General features: G+C 42.2%; 1 protein-coding gene across 1 annotated transcript; it reads right to left on the bottom strand.

Annotated features, from left to right (window-relative positions):
- Nucleotides 1-639: 639 nt before the first annotated feature.
- Nucleotides 640-4,644, bottom strand: LOC123176402 (protein lin-54). The gene is made up of 8 exons (XM_044590615.1): nucleotides 4,541-4,644; nucleotides 4,331-4,413; nucleotides 2,300-2,372; nucleotides 1,961-2,218; nucleotides 1,687-1,846; nucleotides 1,413-1,548; nucleotides 1,212-1,303; nucleotides 640-1,117 (listed from the first exon to the last, which is right to left on the bottom strand). Exons 3-8 carry the CDS (start codon nucleotides 2,347-2,349, stop codon nucleotides 1,112-1,114), a joined length of 702 nt encoding a protein of 233 aa, XP_044446550.1. The 5' UTR covers nucleotides 2,350-2,372; nucleotides 4,331-4,413; nucleotides 4,541-4,644; the 3' UTR covers nucleotides 640-1,111.
- Between the last annotated feature and the right edge of the window lie 12,261 nt (nucleotides 4,645-16,905).

The following is a 16,905-nucleotide window of genomic DNA, read 5'->3' as shown; positions in this document are numbered from 1 at the left end:
ATTAGATGATGGGTTGTGAGAGTGACAGAAGCTTAAACCCCAGTTTATGCGCTATTCCGTAAGGGACCGATTGGATCCAAAAGTGTAATGCTATGATTAGAATTTATTCTTAATACTTTTCTCGTAGTTGCGGATGCTTGCGGGAGGGTTAACCATAAGTAGGAGGTTTGTTCAAGTAAGAACAACACCTAAGCACCAGTCCACCCACATATCAAATTATCAAAGTACCGAACACGAATCGAACCAACACGGTGAAAGTGACTAGATGAAAATTCCGTGTACCCTCAAGTTTCTCAGTGGACAAAAAACTGATGCTTACTGAACCAAATGGTGCATGCGTATAGGGCAAGCTAACCAACTCTACTGCAGAAAACTAGTACTCCCTCTGTAAACTAATATAAGAGCGTTTACAGAGGGAGTATAAAAGAATCCCGGCATCGATCAATTTGACATCAACAATTTGTTTTGCCTCCTTCAGAGTACAGCTTGCATGCGATTTGTCCGGCGTCACAGATGAATCACCATCATTGTTCTTCTAACCCACCCCCATTTTCCAGAGCAGAACCATCAATAAAGAAGAGTGCAAGATACAGCCATAGAATTAAGAATGTGATGATGCAAACATGAGTGAGAGCATATCATCAGATTATGTAACGCAATGCAGATCATAACGCCACCAGGCATCTTTGTTTATGCACATCAGATCCATACTACATTGGGTTTCAAACACCATCGGAACATTCCTAAAGTATATAAGAGAAAAATCATTTGCAGGAACTATGTACTGTATGCATAAGAAGTAGCTGAACCAACCCTTTCCAGGCACGCGGTATGTATGGACGCCGACTGATGACGGCAAATATTCCTACATGAGTATGTATATGTATGTTCTCAAGTATCTATCCGTCTGATCAAGACCACGTTATGAGGCTAACGACCTCGCAGATCATGGAGTTTTCGCCGTGCTTGCTTCGAGTAACCAACCATTACAAGGAATCTACAGGAACCTGGCTGTGCTTTACAGTGGGAGATATCTGAACAGGAGGTGACTTGAGGATGGTAAGTATGTAAGGTGACTTGCATCATGCTCTGGTATGTCTCAAGTCTACTGTCATCCCTGCACAAATGGAGCAGATTACCAGGATTAGTTGCTTATCACTGATGAACAGACATACATAGATTTCTATGCACAAGCAGAGGAGCAAACTTACAACGCGTTTTGGCCGTTTGCCTGTCGACTCGACGGCGCTGCTGCTGCTGCGAGTACTCCCTTGACCCCCTGCTCCAGCCTTGGACTTATTGGCTGTTGTGTACATAAACGCAGAACAAGAGAGAAAACTACACGAGTGAGTGTGATTGATCACTCAGGGAAGAGACGCATAAATAAAGAGAAGAGAAAGGGGTGTGCTCACGAAATCTGCTCCCGTCGTCATTGCCGCACACTTGGCACTTGCATTTGGAGGTGCACTTGATGTTACGCCTCACGCAACCGCAGCGACTGGCGCATTCGGATTGGCATTTACACCCAACGGCAGACTCCTTGACAGCCTGAAATAAGCGTGTCACATTTCAGGTACTAGGCACTTGGCAGAGGTCAGAGCAGAACGGCATTCATGAATGTAGTGTGCTCTCCTCTAAAGAAGAAGAAGAAGAAGAAGAAGAAGAAGAAGAAGAAGAAGAAGAAACCTGCGCCTTCCCACGAGTCATCACGGTCGAACCTGAAGCAAGATCCTCAACCTTGATCCCTAGATCCTGGAGCTTCTCCTCATGGGTCTTGGTGTTACCGCAGTCCTTGCAGTCGCAGCGGTCCAAACAAGGCAAGTTAGCCCTGACACATCTGCAGTAGCTGCAGGCAGCAAATCAACAAGCAACAGTAAAATTGCAGCACTGGACAATTAGTATATCAATTAACTAGCTACTTGATGGATGCATCTGGTTGACATAATTCAACTCTGCATACTGGTTTTGGCACTTGCACGAGGCACAGTGGCACGGCTCTCGCGCAGACCCTGGTTCTAGTGCTGGCAATGGCTTAGGTTGAGGTTGAGCGGCCGCTTGGGCAGCGGCAGCTTGGGCAGCAGCTTCATCAGCTTTCCTCTTGGTGTATTCAGCGAATTCCTTTGTGACTTCCTCCTCGTGTTTCCAGATGTTCTTGCAGTCGCCACGGCACTCGCAGTACTCGGAGCAGAGCCCTTCCCTTGTGAAACAAGCGCAATCGCTGTACATAACAAAGAAATTAGCAAGCTGGTTGGATGAATCATGTTCATGGCATTCCAACTGTGTGAGGTTGTGCACGTACTCATGGAAGCAGTTGCGGTTGGCGCACGCGCACTTCTGCAATTGCGACATCACGGCCACTGATGAGGTGGTAGCTGCAATGAGAATATGAGATGCACAGTATGAGACAGGATGCATGTTGTGGGATGCACGATCAAACTTGCTCAGAAAACTTATGCTCAGCTAGACAATTTCTGAAGAAGGCATTCAGTTCAGATAAACCAACAGTGGGATTGTGCTAAAAAAAATCTAAACTAGTACGTACAATTCAATTGGAAAAACTCATGCATCCAACTAGATATCAGAGATCTCAACATGCTCAAACTTACTGCAATCCAAAGCAATATGCATAGCCGCAGATATCAAAGATTTTTCAATCCGCATTACAGAACAAAGTTTCCAAGCGTCAGAGTTCAGAGTTAAATGTACAGCCAGCAAGCATTCACGAACCACGCCAGCAACTAAGAACTCAAGTAAACTATACATTATAGCAGATGAACCAACTAGTACTTGACTAATTACCTTTGTGGAAGCAACTGAATATTGACACTCTGCAAGGGGAGAGATAAATATAATGGGTTCGGCAACCAATTTTGCTCAGTAACAAAGAAAATCAGAAGGATTTTTTCTGAGCTAACAAACAAAACAGTTGGTAGGATTTTTTTGCTGAGAATACGGTAACAAACAAAAGAGTTGGCGGCACCATTAACAATCATTCATGAATTACACAAATAACTAAGAACCCAAGTAAACTACTCCCTCCGTTCCCAAATATAAGTCTTTCTAGAGATTCCAACAAGTGACTACATACGGAGCAAAATGAGTGAATCTACGCTCTAAAATATGTCTACATGCATCCGTATATTGTAGTCCATTTGAAATGTCTAAAAAGACTTATATTTAGGAACGGAGGGAGTATATATTATAGCAGATGGATCTCAACATCAGCAGGTGCAATACATATGGTTTAGAGCAGGAACCAAGAAATTTTAACAAAATGAATAGTTCATTAATTATGCATCCAAATGCACCATGCCCATAGAATTTACAGACTATACTCAACAATGAACTAGAACTAATTCCGGAGAACACACGCGTGCAATCTTGTCTAGGCAGAAAATACATGCATCCACCTACACGGTTGGCGTATGAAATAGACCAGCATTTTACACCGTAGGTTGTACGCTGCATTCGACGCAATGCAAGACGAATGTCAATCAAAAGAAGATGAATGCTTGCCTGGAGAATCAGAGCTAATTAACTTTGTGAAAACATCTGTATCCTAGAAAACACCCAGTACATAAGACTCAGCCAAGGTTGACAGATATATAATGGGTTCAGCAACCAATATTGCTCAGAAACTAACAAAATCAGAAGGATTTTTTGCTCAGAATACCTAACAAACAATACAGTAGGTGGCACCCTTAGCAAGCATTCATGAATCATACCAGTAACTTAGAACGCAAGTAAACTAGCAAATGATTCTCAACATCAGCAGAAGATTGAAATACAAACGCATCCGAATGCAAGGCAGACAGAAATTGGGCTCAGCAACGCAATAAGAACAAGTCGAGTAAAATTGCATGTCACTCGGTTAATAGATCACCATAGCACTAAGCAATCAGCTGCAATATCTGCTTCCAACTGCTCGGAACACTAGCAAGCATCATTAGCATGATTCACGAATCACAGCAATAACTTCAGAGCTCAAGTAATATGATACTACCTAATGACTAAGAACGGAACATCCGGGAGCCCGGGACGCGAATCCCGGCCAAAATCCCGATCCCGAATCCCGGCCAAAATTTGCAGAAACGATCTGTCGGCCAAGAGCAGTTCGCAGAAACATTCCCGGCCAGGAGCAGTTCACCGCACAACCTTCCCGGCCAAAATCCCGACCCCAGCTGCGAACGTCCGCCGCGGAGCGTGCGGTGCCCGACCGGAAACGCGTGGCCCCGTCCCGCCGATTAACTTGATGACTAGCAGCAGGCAGGGGACTGCGCTGCTGCGGGGGTCGGAGAGGGGGAGGGAGGTGGGGGCGCGCGCTTCTCACCTGCACCTGCGGACGTGCGGAAGCGGGAGGAGCGGCGGATTCCGCGTCGTCGGAGAGGAAGAGCGAGGCGGCGGCGCCTGCGGCTGCGACGAACAACGGAACGGGGGAAATGCTCGTCAGCCAACGGAACGGAACGGTTGGGGAAGCACCAAACCCTAGGCGGGGGAGGCGGAGGGGGAGGGGAGGGGCGAGAGGATGCCAGCGGCTCACCTGCGGGCGGAGACGCGACCGACGGCGACGCCGACGCCGACGCCGGCAGCGGGAAGGTTGGCCGACTTTCCCTCCCGCGAAGCGAAGCGAAGCAACACCGCCTCCTCCGCGACTCCGCCTCGGCTATAAGCCGAACGAAACGAAAGGAGGAGCCTTGTGGGTTGGGCTGGGCTCGGATTCCCACAGCAAGCTACTGGGCCAGCCTTGGTGGAACGAGGCCCAGCCCAAGACTGGCTCTTCCTTATCTCTCAAAAAATTGCCCTAAAAAACTCTCTCAAAAAAATAAATCCAAATCCAAAGTTTTTGTCAAATTTTTAAATTTGAATTATTAAATTAGAGTGAATTAAAAATTACTTAGAATTTCTGTGATTGATTGAATTAGAGTGAATTAAATCCAAAGTTTTAGCTACTGGTGACTAGGAGTTGATTGAACTGATTGATACTGTGGCTCAAAATAATTCGGGTGACTAGGAGTTGATGATTGAATTGATTGATATTGTAGTGACTTGGAGTTGATTGAATTGATTCATCTTAGCTAGTGGTGAAATTCCGGTGAGCTACTCCACCCCGAGCCCCGACCTCACCATCGCCCAGTACTCCAATATATAGCCTTAGCCCTCTCCACAAAAAGAAACTCTCTCTGGTAATACAATTCTATTAGGTAATAGAACTCAATGGCAAAAAACACTTTCTGCCGAACTCATAGATCTTCATCTCCTGTCTAAGAGCATCCGAGTTGTTAGACGACTAGACCGTTTAGCGTCAACTTCCAGCGGACACCGATGTTTAGAGTGAGATGGAGGAGAGGGTTGCAATTATCACTCTGCCAAGTAGGCGATGTCCGCCGCCACTAGCCAAGCATGTCTTTCTTTTCTAGTCATATTATCCCCATTGTGGTTTACATTTTGGAGCGTTTCGGTCATGACTCACCATTCAAAGTTGCAACACCATGAAAGGAAGAGTGATCCCCACCCGTGCCAGCCTCGTCGTCGGTTCAGCTAGAGAAGTCGGGAATGAAAAATGATAATTTTTTTAACGGACATGGTGGAAGAGGTTCCCCACCTAAATATATTACTCCAATCAAACACAATAGTATCCATTACATGAGAGCATCAAGGCGGGAGGATAGGAATAACGGGCAAAACTTGGCAATATCCCCTTTTTGCTAAGGTTTTTAACTGTGTGGTCCATAGGGAGAAACCATGCACAAAATTCCAAATAGTGATTCGAGATTAAAAAATGTCGGAGTTGAAAACCATGGTGTTTGTTGAGTCCTATATATTCCGTAGAATGATGAGATCCACCCATGGTCAGATGTTGGGGTTGAGGCTAGGGGTGAGCAGACGTCATGATGATGTCCGTGCAGGATGGATCCACAATGCCGAGATTCAGCTAAACCTGAGCAACTAGGGGACAAAGAAGTGCTATGTGGGAATTAAACATCCCCGTAGAATCGTAAGGGGCGTCAACCACCCGGCGAGGGTGGTGAGCAATCTCATATCAAATATCATATCTCGCAGTGAGGGCATGAAGCTGAATCGACGATGGTCGTTCGGTGGAGGTTGGCTAGGGTGGAGTAGTTCGTAGGTAGAATTCTTTCAGTAATAAATACTACACCCTCTGTTATGAGTAAACTGCAAAAACGTCTTAGATTTAAAAACAGAGGTGGTAGCTGGTAGGTACAAGGATTAACGTCGATGTGATTCCCTATGTACTTCTTACTCCCTCCGTTCGGCGTGATGCCTCAAGATGCTGCTGGAGCGTACGTCAAGGTGGACAAGGCTGATGGGGGTGGCGGCCTTAGTCTGGCTACCCCTGGTGGCTCGACGAACGTGGCATGGTGGAGAAGACTGCATAGGGAGGAGCAAGAGGAACGTGATGTCGTGCAGGCAGCTTGCACGACGCATGTCCAGTTTGGGGTCCCTACACCCCCGAATAGTGGTAGCGACCTTTCCAGTGGCAAGGCGGCTTTTGCTGATATTCTCATAAGCTTGGCGGGCAACAAGAGACGCATGTCTGATGGCGAGGACCTTGTGGTCGGTTTTAAATGTACTAGCTCCGAGAGTGTAGAATCCAAGGGAGTCAATGTAGTGCCACCTGCTTGTAAAAAAAGTGTGTGGGGAGAGGGTGGAGACCCGGGTAGGCATAGATGGGAATATGGTGCATGTAACAAAAGAGGTAGATGGTGGAGAGGAGGTGGCTCAGGGTAGAAGGAGAGAGTCTGTGGGGATGGGAAAAGATGATGAGGGCTCTGTTAAGGATGCTACCGACCCGGGGGCTGTTGGTCAACTGACGGGCGCGTGTGATGACGCCCGTCGGGAGCTATGAAAATGATCAGTTGGAACTGTAGAGGGCTGGGTCGGCCTCGTACAGTTCAAGAATTAGTTTGTATTAATAAATCTTACCTACCCAACATCATTTTTCTTTCTGAGACTAGGCAAAATAAAGATTATGTTGAAAGTTTGCGGTACCGTTTGGGTATGAAAAATGTATTTTCTGTTTCGGGTAAAGGCAAAGGTGGTGGTTTAAAGATTTTCTGGGATGATAGCTTCTCTGTGGAGTTAAACAAATTTGGGGACCATTTTATTGATCTGTACATATGTAAGAGTGATGGATCAAGATGGAGATGCACTTGTGTTTATGGAGAACCAAAGGCGACCCAAAGGTATGTCATGTGGGAGCTTTTGAGACGAATTAAACTTCTGGGTTCTGGTCCCTGGTTTATGGTCGGCGATTTTAATGAAGCTATGTGGCAGTATGCGCATTTTTCTCGTACTAAAAGATCTCCTAAGCTCATGGCAAATTTCCGGGAGCTTCTTTCGGATTGCAATTTATTCGATTTGGGTTTTCATGGAGCGCCTTGGATGTATGATAATAAGCAGGATGGCCTCCGAAATGTGAAAGTGCGCCTTGATCGGGCGGTGGCATGCCCCCAATGGACTGCTATGTTCCCAAAGTGCAAGGTCCAACATGTTATTTCCTCCAGGTCAGACCATTATCCTTATTTTATTCATTTGATGTGTAGTCAGCCTAATGTCGTTATTAACAAGCATTTGAGATATGAAGCTTTTTGGGAGAGGGAGAGTATGGCTTTGGATGAACAGGTTAGGGCGTTTTGGAGCAATAGTTCGCAAGTTAGGAATTTAAAGGATGTGGTGACTAATCTCAATAAATTAATGAAAGACCTGCACTATTGGAGTTAGGAGCATACTGGTTATGTCCCAAAAAAGATGGAGGCTGCTCGTAAAAGATTAAATCTTCTGTTTAAAAGAAGTGATAGTGCAGCCGTGATGGAGAGAAGGAAAATTCTCCTCGAGATGGATGAACTTCTGTTAAAGGAAGAAGTCATGTGGAAGCAAAGGTCTTGCATTGAGAAAATGATTTTGGGGGACCGTAACACGAAGTTCTTTCAGAGAAAGGCTTCTTGGAGGGTGAAGAAAAATAATATTTCCGCTATTAAAAGAAATGATGGGTCTATTACTGAGAATGTGGATGAAATCATTGGTATTACAAATTCCTTCTTTCAGGATCTTTATTCTTGTGATACTAATGTTGATCCCTCTCGTATTATTCCCTTGGTGAAACCCGTCGTCAATGATGATATGAATGAGGAATTGTGTAAACCGTTCTCTGAGGAAGAGATTAGTGACGCTATTTTTCAGATAGGTCCACTAAAAGCACCAGGTCCGGATCCTGCAAGATTCTTTCAGAGGAATTGGGGTTTAATTAAGCAGGACATTGCTAAGGCGGTTCAGCAATTATTTATATAAGGAATTATGCCCGAAGGTGTAAATTGAAGGAAATATGCCCTAGAGGCAATAATAAAGTTATTATTTATTTCCTCATTTCATGATAAAATTTTATTATTCATGCTATAATTGTATTAACCGGAAACTTAGTACATGTGTGAATACATAGACAAAACATAAGTGTCCCTAATATGCCTCTACTTGACTAGCTCGTGTATCAAAGATGGTTATGTTTCCTAACCATAGACATGTGTTGTCATTTGATGAATGGGATCACATCATTAGGAGAATGATGTGATGGACAAGACCCATTCGTTAGCTTAGCATTATGATCGTTATAGTTTCATTGCTACTGCTTTCTTCATGACTTATACATGTTCCTCAGACTATGAGATTATGCAACTCCCGAATACCGGAGAAACACTTTGTGTGTATCAAACGTCACAACATAAATGGGTGATTATAAAGATGCTCTACAAGTGTCTCTGAAGGTATTTGTTGGGTTGGCATAGATCGAGATTAGGATTTGTCACTCCGTGTTTCGGAGAGGTATCTCTGGGCCCTCTCGGTAATGCTCATCACTATAAGCCTTGCAAGCAATGTGACTAATGAGTTAGTTGTGGGGTGAAGTATTATAGAACAAGTAAAGAGACTTGCCAGTAACGAGATTGAACTAGGTATGATGATACCGACGATCGAATATCAGGCAAGTAACATACCGATGACAAAGGGAACAACGGATGTTGTTATGCGGTTTGACCGATAAAGATCTTCGTAGAATATGTAGGAGCCAATATGAGCATCCAGGTTCCGCTATTGGTTATTGAACGGAGATGTGTCTCAGTCATGTCTACATAGTTCTCGAACCCATAGGGTCCGCACGCTTAACGTTCGATGATGATTTGTATTATGAGTTATGTGATTTGATGAACCGAAGTTTGTTCGGAGTCCCGGATGAGATCACGGACTTGACGAGGAGTCTCGAAATGGTCGATACATAAAGATTGATATATTGGAAGGCTATATTCGGACATCGGAATGGTTCCGGAGAAGTTCGGGTATTTTCTGGAGTACCGGGAGGTTACCAGAACCCCCCGGGAGAAGTTATGGGCCTTATTGTTGGGGAACGTAGTAATTTCAAAATTTTCCAACGCACACACAAGATCATGGTGATGCATAGCGACGAGAGGGGAGAGTGTTGCTACCTCTTGAGCACTGCGTTGGTTTTCCCTTGAATAGGAAAGGGTGATGCAGCAAAGTAGCGTAAGTATTTCCCTCAGTTTTTGAGAACCAAGGTATCAATCCAGTAGGAGGCTACGCGCGAGTCCCTCGCACCTACACAAAACAAATAAATCCTCGCAACCAACGCGATAAGGGGTTGTCAATCCCTTCACGGTCACTTACGAGAGTGAGATCTGATAGATATGATAGGATAATATTTTTGGTATTTTTGTGATAAAGATGCAAAGTAAAATAAAAGCAAAGTAAAAAAGCAAAGGAAATAACTAAGTGTTGGAAGATTAATATGATGAAGATAGACCCGGGGACCATAGGTTTCACTAGTGGCTTCTCTCAAGAGCATAAGTATTTTACGGTGGGTGAACGAATTACTGTTGAGCAATTAACAGAATTGAGCATAGTTATGAGAATATCTAGGTATGATCATGTATATAGGCATCACGTCCGAGACAAGTAGACCGACTCCTGCCTGCATCTACTACTATTACTCTACTCATCGACCGCTATCCAGCATGCATCTAGAGTATTAAGTTCATGAAAACAGAGTAACGCCTTAAGCAAGATGACATGATGTAGAGGGATAAATTCATGCAATATGATAAAAACCCATCTTGTTATCCTCGATGGCAACAATACAATACGTGCCTTGCTGCCCCTACTGTCACTTGGAAAGGACACCGCAAGATTGAACCCAAAGCTAAGCACTTCTCCCATTGCAAGAAAGATCAATCTAGTAGGCCAGACCAAACTGATAATTCGAAGAGACTTGCAAAGATAACCAATCATACATAAAAGAATTCAGAGAAGATTCAAATATTGTTCATAGATAAACTTGATCATAAACCCACAATTCTTCGGTCTCAACAAACACACCGCAAAAGAAGATTACATCGAATAGATCTCCACGAGAGAGGGGGAGAACATTGTATTGAGATCCAAAAAGAGAGAAGAAGCCATCTAGCTACGAACTATGGACCCGAAGGTCTGAGGTAAACTACTCACACTTCATCGGAGAGGCTATGATGATGATGTAGAAGCCCTCCGTGATGGATGCCCCCTCCGGCGGAGCTCCGGAACAGGCCTCAAGATGGGATCTCGTGGGTACAGAAGGTTGCGGCGGTGGAATTAGGTTTTTGGCTCCGTATCTGATCATTTGGGGGTACGTAGGTATATATAGGAGGAAGGAGTACGTCGGTGGAGCAACAGGGGGCCTACGAGGGTGGAGGGCGTGCCACCCTACCTCGTGGCCTCCTCTTTTGTTTCTTGACGTATGGTCCAAGTCTCCTGGATCATATTCTTCCGAAAAATCACGTTCCCGAAGGTTTCATTCCGTTTGGACTCCGTTTGATATTCCTTTTCTGCAAAACTCTGAAATAGGCAAAAAATAGCAATTCAGGGCTGGGCCTCTAGTTAATAGGTTAGTCCCAAAAATAATATAAAGGTGAATAATAAAGCCCAATAATGGCCAAAACAGTAGATAATATAGCATGGAGCAATCAAAAATTATAGATACGTTGGAGACGTATGAAGCATCCCCAAGCTTAATTCCTGCTCGTCCTCGAGTAGGTAAATGATAAAAACAGAATTTTTGATGCGGAGTGCTACTTTGCATAATTTCAATGTAATTCTTCTTAATTTTGGTATGAATATTCAGATCCGAAAGATTCAAGACAAAAGTTTAATATTGACATAAAAATAATAATACTTCAAGCATACTAACAAAGCAATCATGTCTTCTTAAAATAACATGGTCAAAGTAAGTTATCCCTAGAAAATCATATAGTCTGGCTATGCTCTGTCTTCACCACACAAAGTATTTAAATCATGCACAACCCCGATGACAAGCCAAGCAATTGTTTCACACCTTTGACGTTCTCAAACTTTTTCAATTTTCACGCAATACATGAGCACGAGCCATGGACATAGCACTATATATGGAATAGAATGGTGGTTGTGGAGAAGACAAAAAGGGAGAAGATAGTCTCACATCAACTAGGCATATCAACGGGCTGTGGAGATGCCCATCAATAGATATCAATGTGAGTGAGTAGGGATTGCCATGCAACGGATGCACTAGAGCTATAAGTATATGAAAGCTCAACACAAGAAACTAAGTGGGTGTGCATCCAACTCGCTTTCTCACGAAGACCTAGGGCATTTTGAGGAAGCCCATCATTGGAATATACAAGCCAAGTTCTATAATGAAAAATTCCCACTAGTATATGAAAGTGACAAAATGAGAGACTCTCTATCATAAAGATCATGGTGCTACTTTGAAGCACAAGTGTGGTAAAAGGATAGTAACATTGTCCCTTCTCTCTTTTTCTCTCATTTTTTTTATTTGGGCCTTTTCTTTTTTATGGCCTCTTTTTTTCTCTTTTTTTTTCGTCCGGAGTCTCATCCCGACTTGTGGGGGAATCATGGTCTCCATCATCCTTTTCCTCACTTGGGACAATGCTCTAAAAATGAAGATCATCACACTTTATTTTCTTACAACTCAACAATTACAACTCGATACTTAGAACAAAATATGACTCTATATGAATGCCTCGGGCGGTGTACCGGGATATGCAATGAATCAAGAGCGACATGTATGAATGAATTGTGAATGGTGGCTTTGCCACAAATACGATGTCAACTACATGATCATGCTAAGCAATATAACAATGATGGAGCGTGTCATAATAAACGGAACGGTGGAAAGTTGCATGGAAATATATCTCGGAATGGCTATGGAAATGCCATGATAGGTAGGTATGGTGGCTGTTTTGAGGAAGGTTTATGGTGGGTGTATGATACCGGCGAAAAGTGCGCGGTATTAGAGAGGCTAGCAATAGTGGAAGGAAAAAAGTGCATATGATCCATGGACTCAACATTAGTCATGAAGAACTCATATACTTATTGCAAAAATCTACAAGTTATCAAATCAAAGTATTACGCGCATGCTCCGAGGGGGATAGATTGGTAGGAAAAGACCATCGCTCGTCCCCGACCGCCACTCATAAGGAAGACAATCAATAAATAAATCATGCTCCGACTTCATCACATAACGGTTCACCATACGTGCATGCTACGGGAATCACAAACTTTAACACAAGTATTTCTCAAATTCACAACTACTCAACTAGCATGACTCTAATATCACCATCTTTATATCTCAAAACAATTATCAAGCATCAAACTTTTCATAGTATTCATCACACTCATAAGAAAGTTTTTACTAATCTTGAATACCAAGCATATTAGGATTATTTAAGAAAATTACCATGCTATTTAAGACTCTCAAAATAATCTAAGTGAAGCATGAGAGATCAATAGTTTCTATAAAACAAATCTACCACCGTGCTCTAAAAGATATAAGTGAAGTACTAGAGCAAAACTATATAACTCAAAAGATATAAGCGAAGCACATAGAGTATTCTAACAAATTCCAAATCATGTATGGCTCTCTCAAGGTGTGTACAGCAAGGATGATTGTGGTAAACTAAAATGCAAAGACTCAAATCATACAAGACACTCCAAGCAAAACACATATCATGTGGTGAATAAAAATATAGCTCCAAGTAAAGTTACCGATGGAAGTAGACGAAAGAGGGGATGCCTTCCGGGGCATCCCCAAGCTTTGGCTTTATGGTGTCCATAGATTATCTTGGGGGTGCCATGGGCATCCCCAAGCTTAGGCTCTTGCCACTCCTTGTTCCATAATCCATCAAATCTTTCACCCAATACTTGAAAACTTCACAACACAAAACTTAACAGAAAATCTTGTGAGCTCCGTTAGCGAAAGAAAACAAAAGACCACTTCAAGGTACTGTAATGAACTCATTCTTTATTTATATTGGTGTTAAACCTACTTTATTCCAACTTCTATATGGTTTATAAACAATTTACTAGCCATAGATTCATCAAAATAAGCAAACAACACATGAAAAACAGAATCTGTCAAAAACAGAACAGTCTGTAGGAATCTGTAACTAACGCAAACTTCTGGAACTACAAAAAATCATCCAAAATAGGAAGACCTAAAAAATTTGTTTATTGATCAGCAGCAATTGGAATCACTATTTTATCACGTTCTGGTGAGTTTTAACAATTGTTTTCGTGAACAGAAAGTTTCTGGAAATTTCTGCAAGATCAAATAACTATCATCCAAGAAGATCCTATAGGTTTAACTTGGCACAAACACTAATTAAAACATAAAAACACATCTAACCAGAGACTAGAACAAATATTTATTCCTAAACAGAAGCAAAAAGCAAAAAAACTAAAAATAAAATTGGGTTTCCTCCCAACAAGCGCCATCGTTTAACGCCCCTAGCTAGGCATTGAGATTTCAATGATGCTCACAAGAAAGAGAAGAATTGAAGCACAAAGAGAGCATCATAAAACACGTGACAAACACATCTAAGTCTAACATACTTCCTATGCATAGGCATCTTATAGGCAAACAAATTAAAAAGGCAAGCAAATCCTAGCATATGCAAGGAAGAAGAGAGAAACAATAGCGATCTCAACATAACGAGAGGTAATTTTGTAACATGAAAATTTCTACAACCATATTTTCCTCTCTCATAATAATTACATGTGGGATCATAAGCAAATTCAACAAAATGTCTATCACATAAAATATTTTCAACACGATCCACATGCATGCAAAGTTGACACTCTTCCAAAATAGTGGGATTAACATTAACTAAAGTCATGACCTCTTCAAACCCACTTTTATCAAAAATTTGATAAGATTGAATATTCTACAAATATGTGGGATCTAAAGTTGACACTCTTCCAAACCCACTTTCAATATTATTTCAAACAATATTATCAATCTCATATTCATCATGGGGATTAAATAAATTTTCAAGATCATAAGAAAAATCACCCCAATCATGATCATTGCAACAAGTAGTAGACATAACAAAACTAGCATCCCCAAGCTTAGGGTTTTGCATATTATTAGCACAAATGACATCAAGAGAGTTTATAGTAAAATCATTGAAATCATGCTTTTCATCGAGGGAACTATCAAGCATGGGTGCAATAGCAACAATCTCATTTTTAACATAAGGAACTATAACAAATTCGTCTTCATAAATATTGGCATCATGGCCACAAGAATAGCAAGCATCATGTTCATCAAGGGATATTTCAGCCAAATCATTGGAATCATCATTATCTATAGATTCATGCATATCATTATTTTCTTCCAAAGAACCAGTCATTCTTTCAATAAATTCTTGTACATAGACATTATGAGCAAGGTTTTCATTGCAATAATTAAGTATGACGGAATTTTCAGATTTGTTGAGAGTAAAATCATACTTTTCAATCAAAGAAGCAACTTCATGAGCACCCTTAAAAATGACAAATTCTTCAATTTGTTCGATATCATAGTAGCTATAAACACCCTTTCCATAAGAAGATACGATTTCATTATCATTGAACTCACATAGGTAGGGAAGGTGTTTTTCAGGGTTCTTAGAGCAACAAGTAAAATCACACATTTCACAAAGATTCCAAGCATAGCATAGCAAACTATTTATATGATACCATAAGAGCTTCCCTTTTTCAGACAAACGATGACGCACAAAATGAGCATGCTCATCTAAAGATTTCCCATCAACTAGGCTAGTTGGGGTTTTAGCACGAGCGCATAAGGATCGAAGATGATCCAAGTAGAACACTTTAAGTGGATCCATATCAATAGATTTTCAGCAAGCGAAGATGCAAGCATATAGAAGGCACAAGCAAACACAAACAAAGATACATACGGGAAGAAGGCGAACGAAAAAGAGGGTGAATAAAATGGCAAGGGTGAAGTGGGGGAGAGGAAAACCAGAGGCAAATGGCAAATAATGTAATGCGGGAGATAAGGGATTGTGATGGGTACTTGGTATGTTGACTTTTGCGTAGACCTCCCCGGCAACGGCACCAGAAAGCCTTCTTGCTACCTCTTGAGCACTGCGTTGGTTTTCCCTTGAAGAGGAAAGGGTGATGCAGCAAAGTAGCGTAAGTATTTTCCTCAGTTTTTGAGAACCAAGGTATCAATCCAGTAGGAGGCTACGTGTTTCAGAGAGGTATCTCTGGGCCCTCTCGGTAATGCTCATCACTATAAGCCTTGCAAACAATGTGACTAATGAGTTAGTTGCGGGGTGAAGTATTACGGAACAAGTAAAGAGACTTGCCGGTAACGAGATTGAACTAGGTATGATGATACCGACGATCGAATCTCAGGCAAGTAACATACCGATGACAAAGGGAACAAACGTATGTTGTTATGCGGTTTGACCGATAAAGATCTTCGTAGAATATGTAGGAGCCAATATGAGCATCCAGGTTCCGCTATTGGTTATTGAACGAAGATGTGTCTCGGACATGTCTACATAGTTCTCGAACCCGTAGGGTCCGCACGCTTAACGTTCGATGATGATTTGTATTATGAGTTATGTGATTTTGATGAACCGAAGTTTGTTCAGAGTCCCGGATGAGATCACGGACATGACGAGGAGTCTCGATATGGTCGATACATAAAGATTGATATATTGGAAGGCTATATTCGGACATCGGAATGGTTCCGGAGAAGTTCGGGTATTTTCTGGAGTACCGGGAGGTTACCAGAAGCCCCCGGGAGAAGTTATGGGCCTTATTGTTGGGGAACGTAGTAATTTCAAAATTTTCCAACGCACACGCAAGATCATGGTGATGCATAGCGACGAGAGGGGAGAGTGTTGCTACCTCTTGAGCACTGCGTTGGTTTTTCCTTGAATAGGAAAGGGTGATGCAGCAAAGTAGCGTAAGTATTTCCCTCAGTTTTTGAGAACCAAGGTATCAATCCAGTAGGAGGCTACGCGCGAGTCCCTCGCACCTACACAAAACAAATAAATCCTCGCAACCAACGCGATAAGGGGTTGTCAATCCCTTCACAGTCACTTACGAGAGTGAGATCTGATAGATATGATAGGATAATATTTTTGGTATTTTTGTGATAAAGATGCAAAGTAAAATAAAAGCAAAGTAAAAAGCAAAGGAAATAACTAAGTGTTGGAAGATTAATATGATGAAGATAGACCCGGGGGCCATAGGTTTCACTAGTGGCTTCTCTCAAGAGCATAAGTATTTTACGGTGGGTGAACGAATTACTGTTGAGCAATTGACAAAATTGAGCATAGTTATGAGAATATCTAGGTATGATCATGTATATAGGCATCACGTCCGAGACAAGTAGACCGACTCCTGCCTGCATCTACTACTATTACTCCACTCATCGACCGCTATCCAGCATGCATCTAGAGTATTAAGTTCATGAAAACAGAGTAACGCCTTAAGCAAGATGACATGATGTAGAGGGATAAATTCATGCAATATGATAAAAAACCCATC

The sequence above is a fragment of the Triticum aestivum genome, chromosome 1D (assembly GCF_018294505.1).
Source record: "Triticum aestivum cultivar Chinese Spring chromosome 1D, IWGSC CS RefSeq v2.1, whole genome shotgun sequence".
NCBI classification, from domain to species: domain Eukaryota; kingdom Viridiplantae; phylum Streptophyta; class Magnoliopsida; order Poales; family Poaceae; genus Triticum; species Triticum aestivum.
This window is presented reverse-complemented; position numbering and strand designations above follow the sequence as displayed.

Excerpts from the sequence above, each read along its gene's own strand:
- LOC123176402 (XM_044590615.1), bottom strand. The coding sequence starts at position 2,349 with ATGTCGCAATTGCAGAAGTGCGCGTGCGCCAACCGCAACTGCTTCCAT. Across the intron at positions 1,847-1,960 it reads TCGTGCAAGTGCCAAAACCA|CTACTGCAGATGTGTCAGGG; the intron begins GTATGCAGAGTT and ends TGCTGCCTGCAG. Across the intron at positions 1,304-1,412 it reads TGACGACGGGAGCAGATTTC|CCAATAAGTCCAAGGCTGGA; the intron begins GTGAGCACACCC and ends TGTACACAACAG.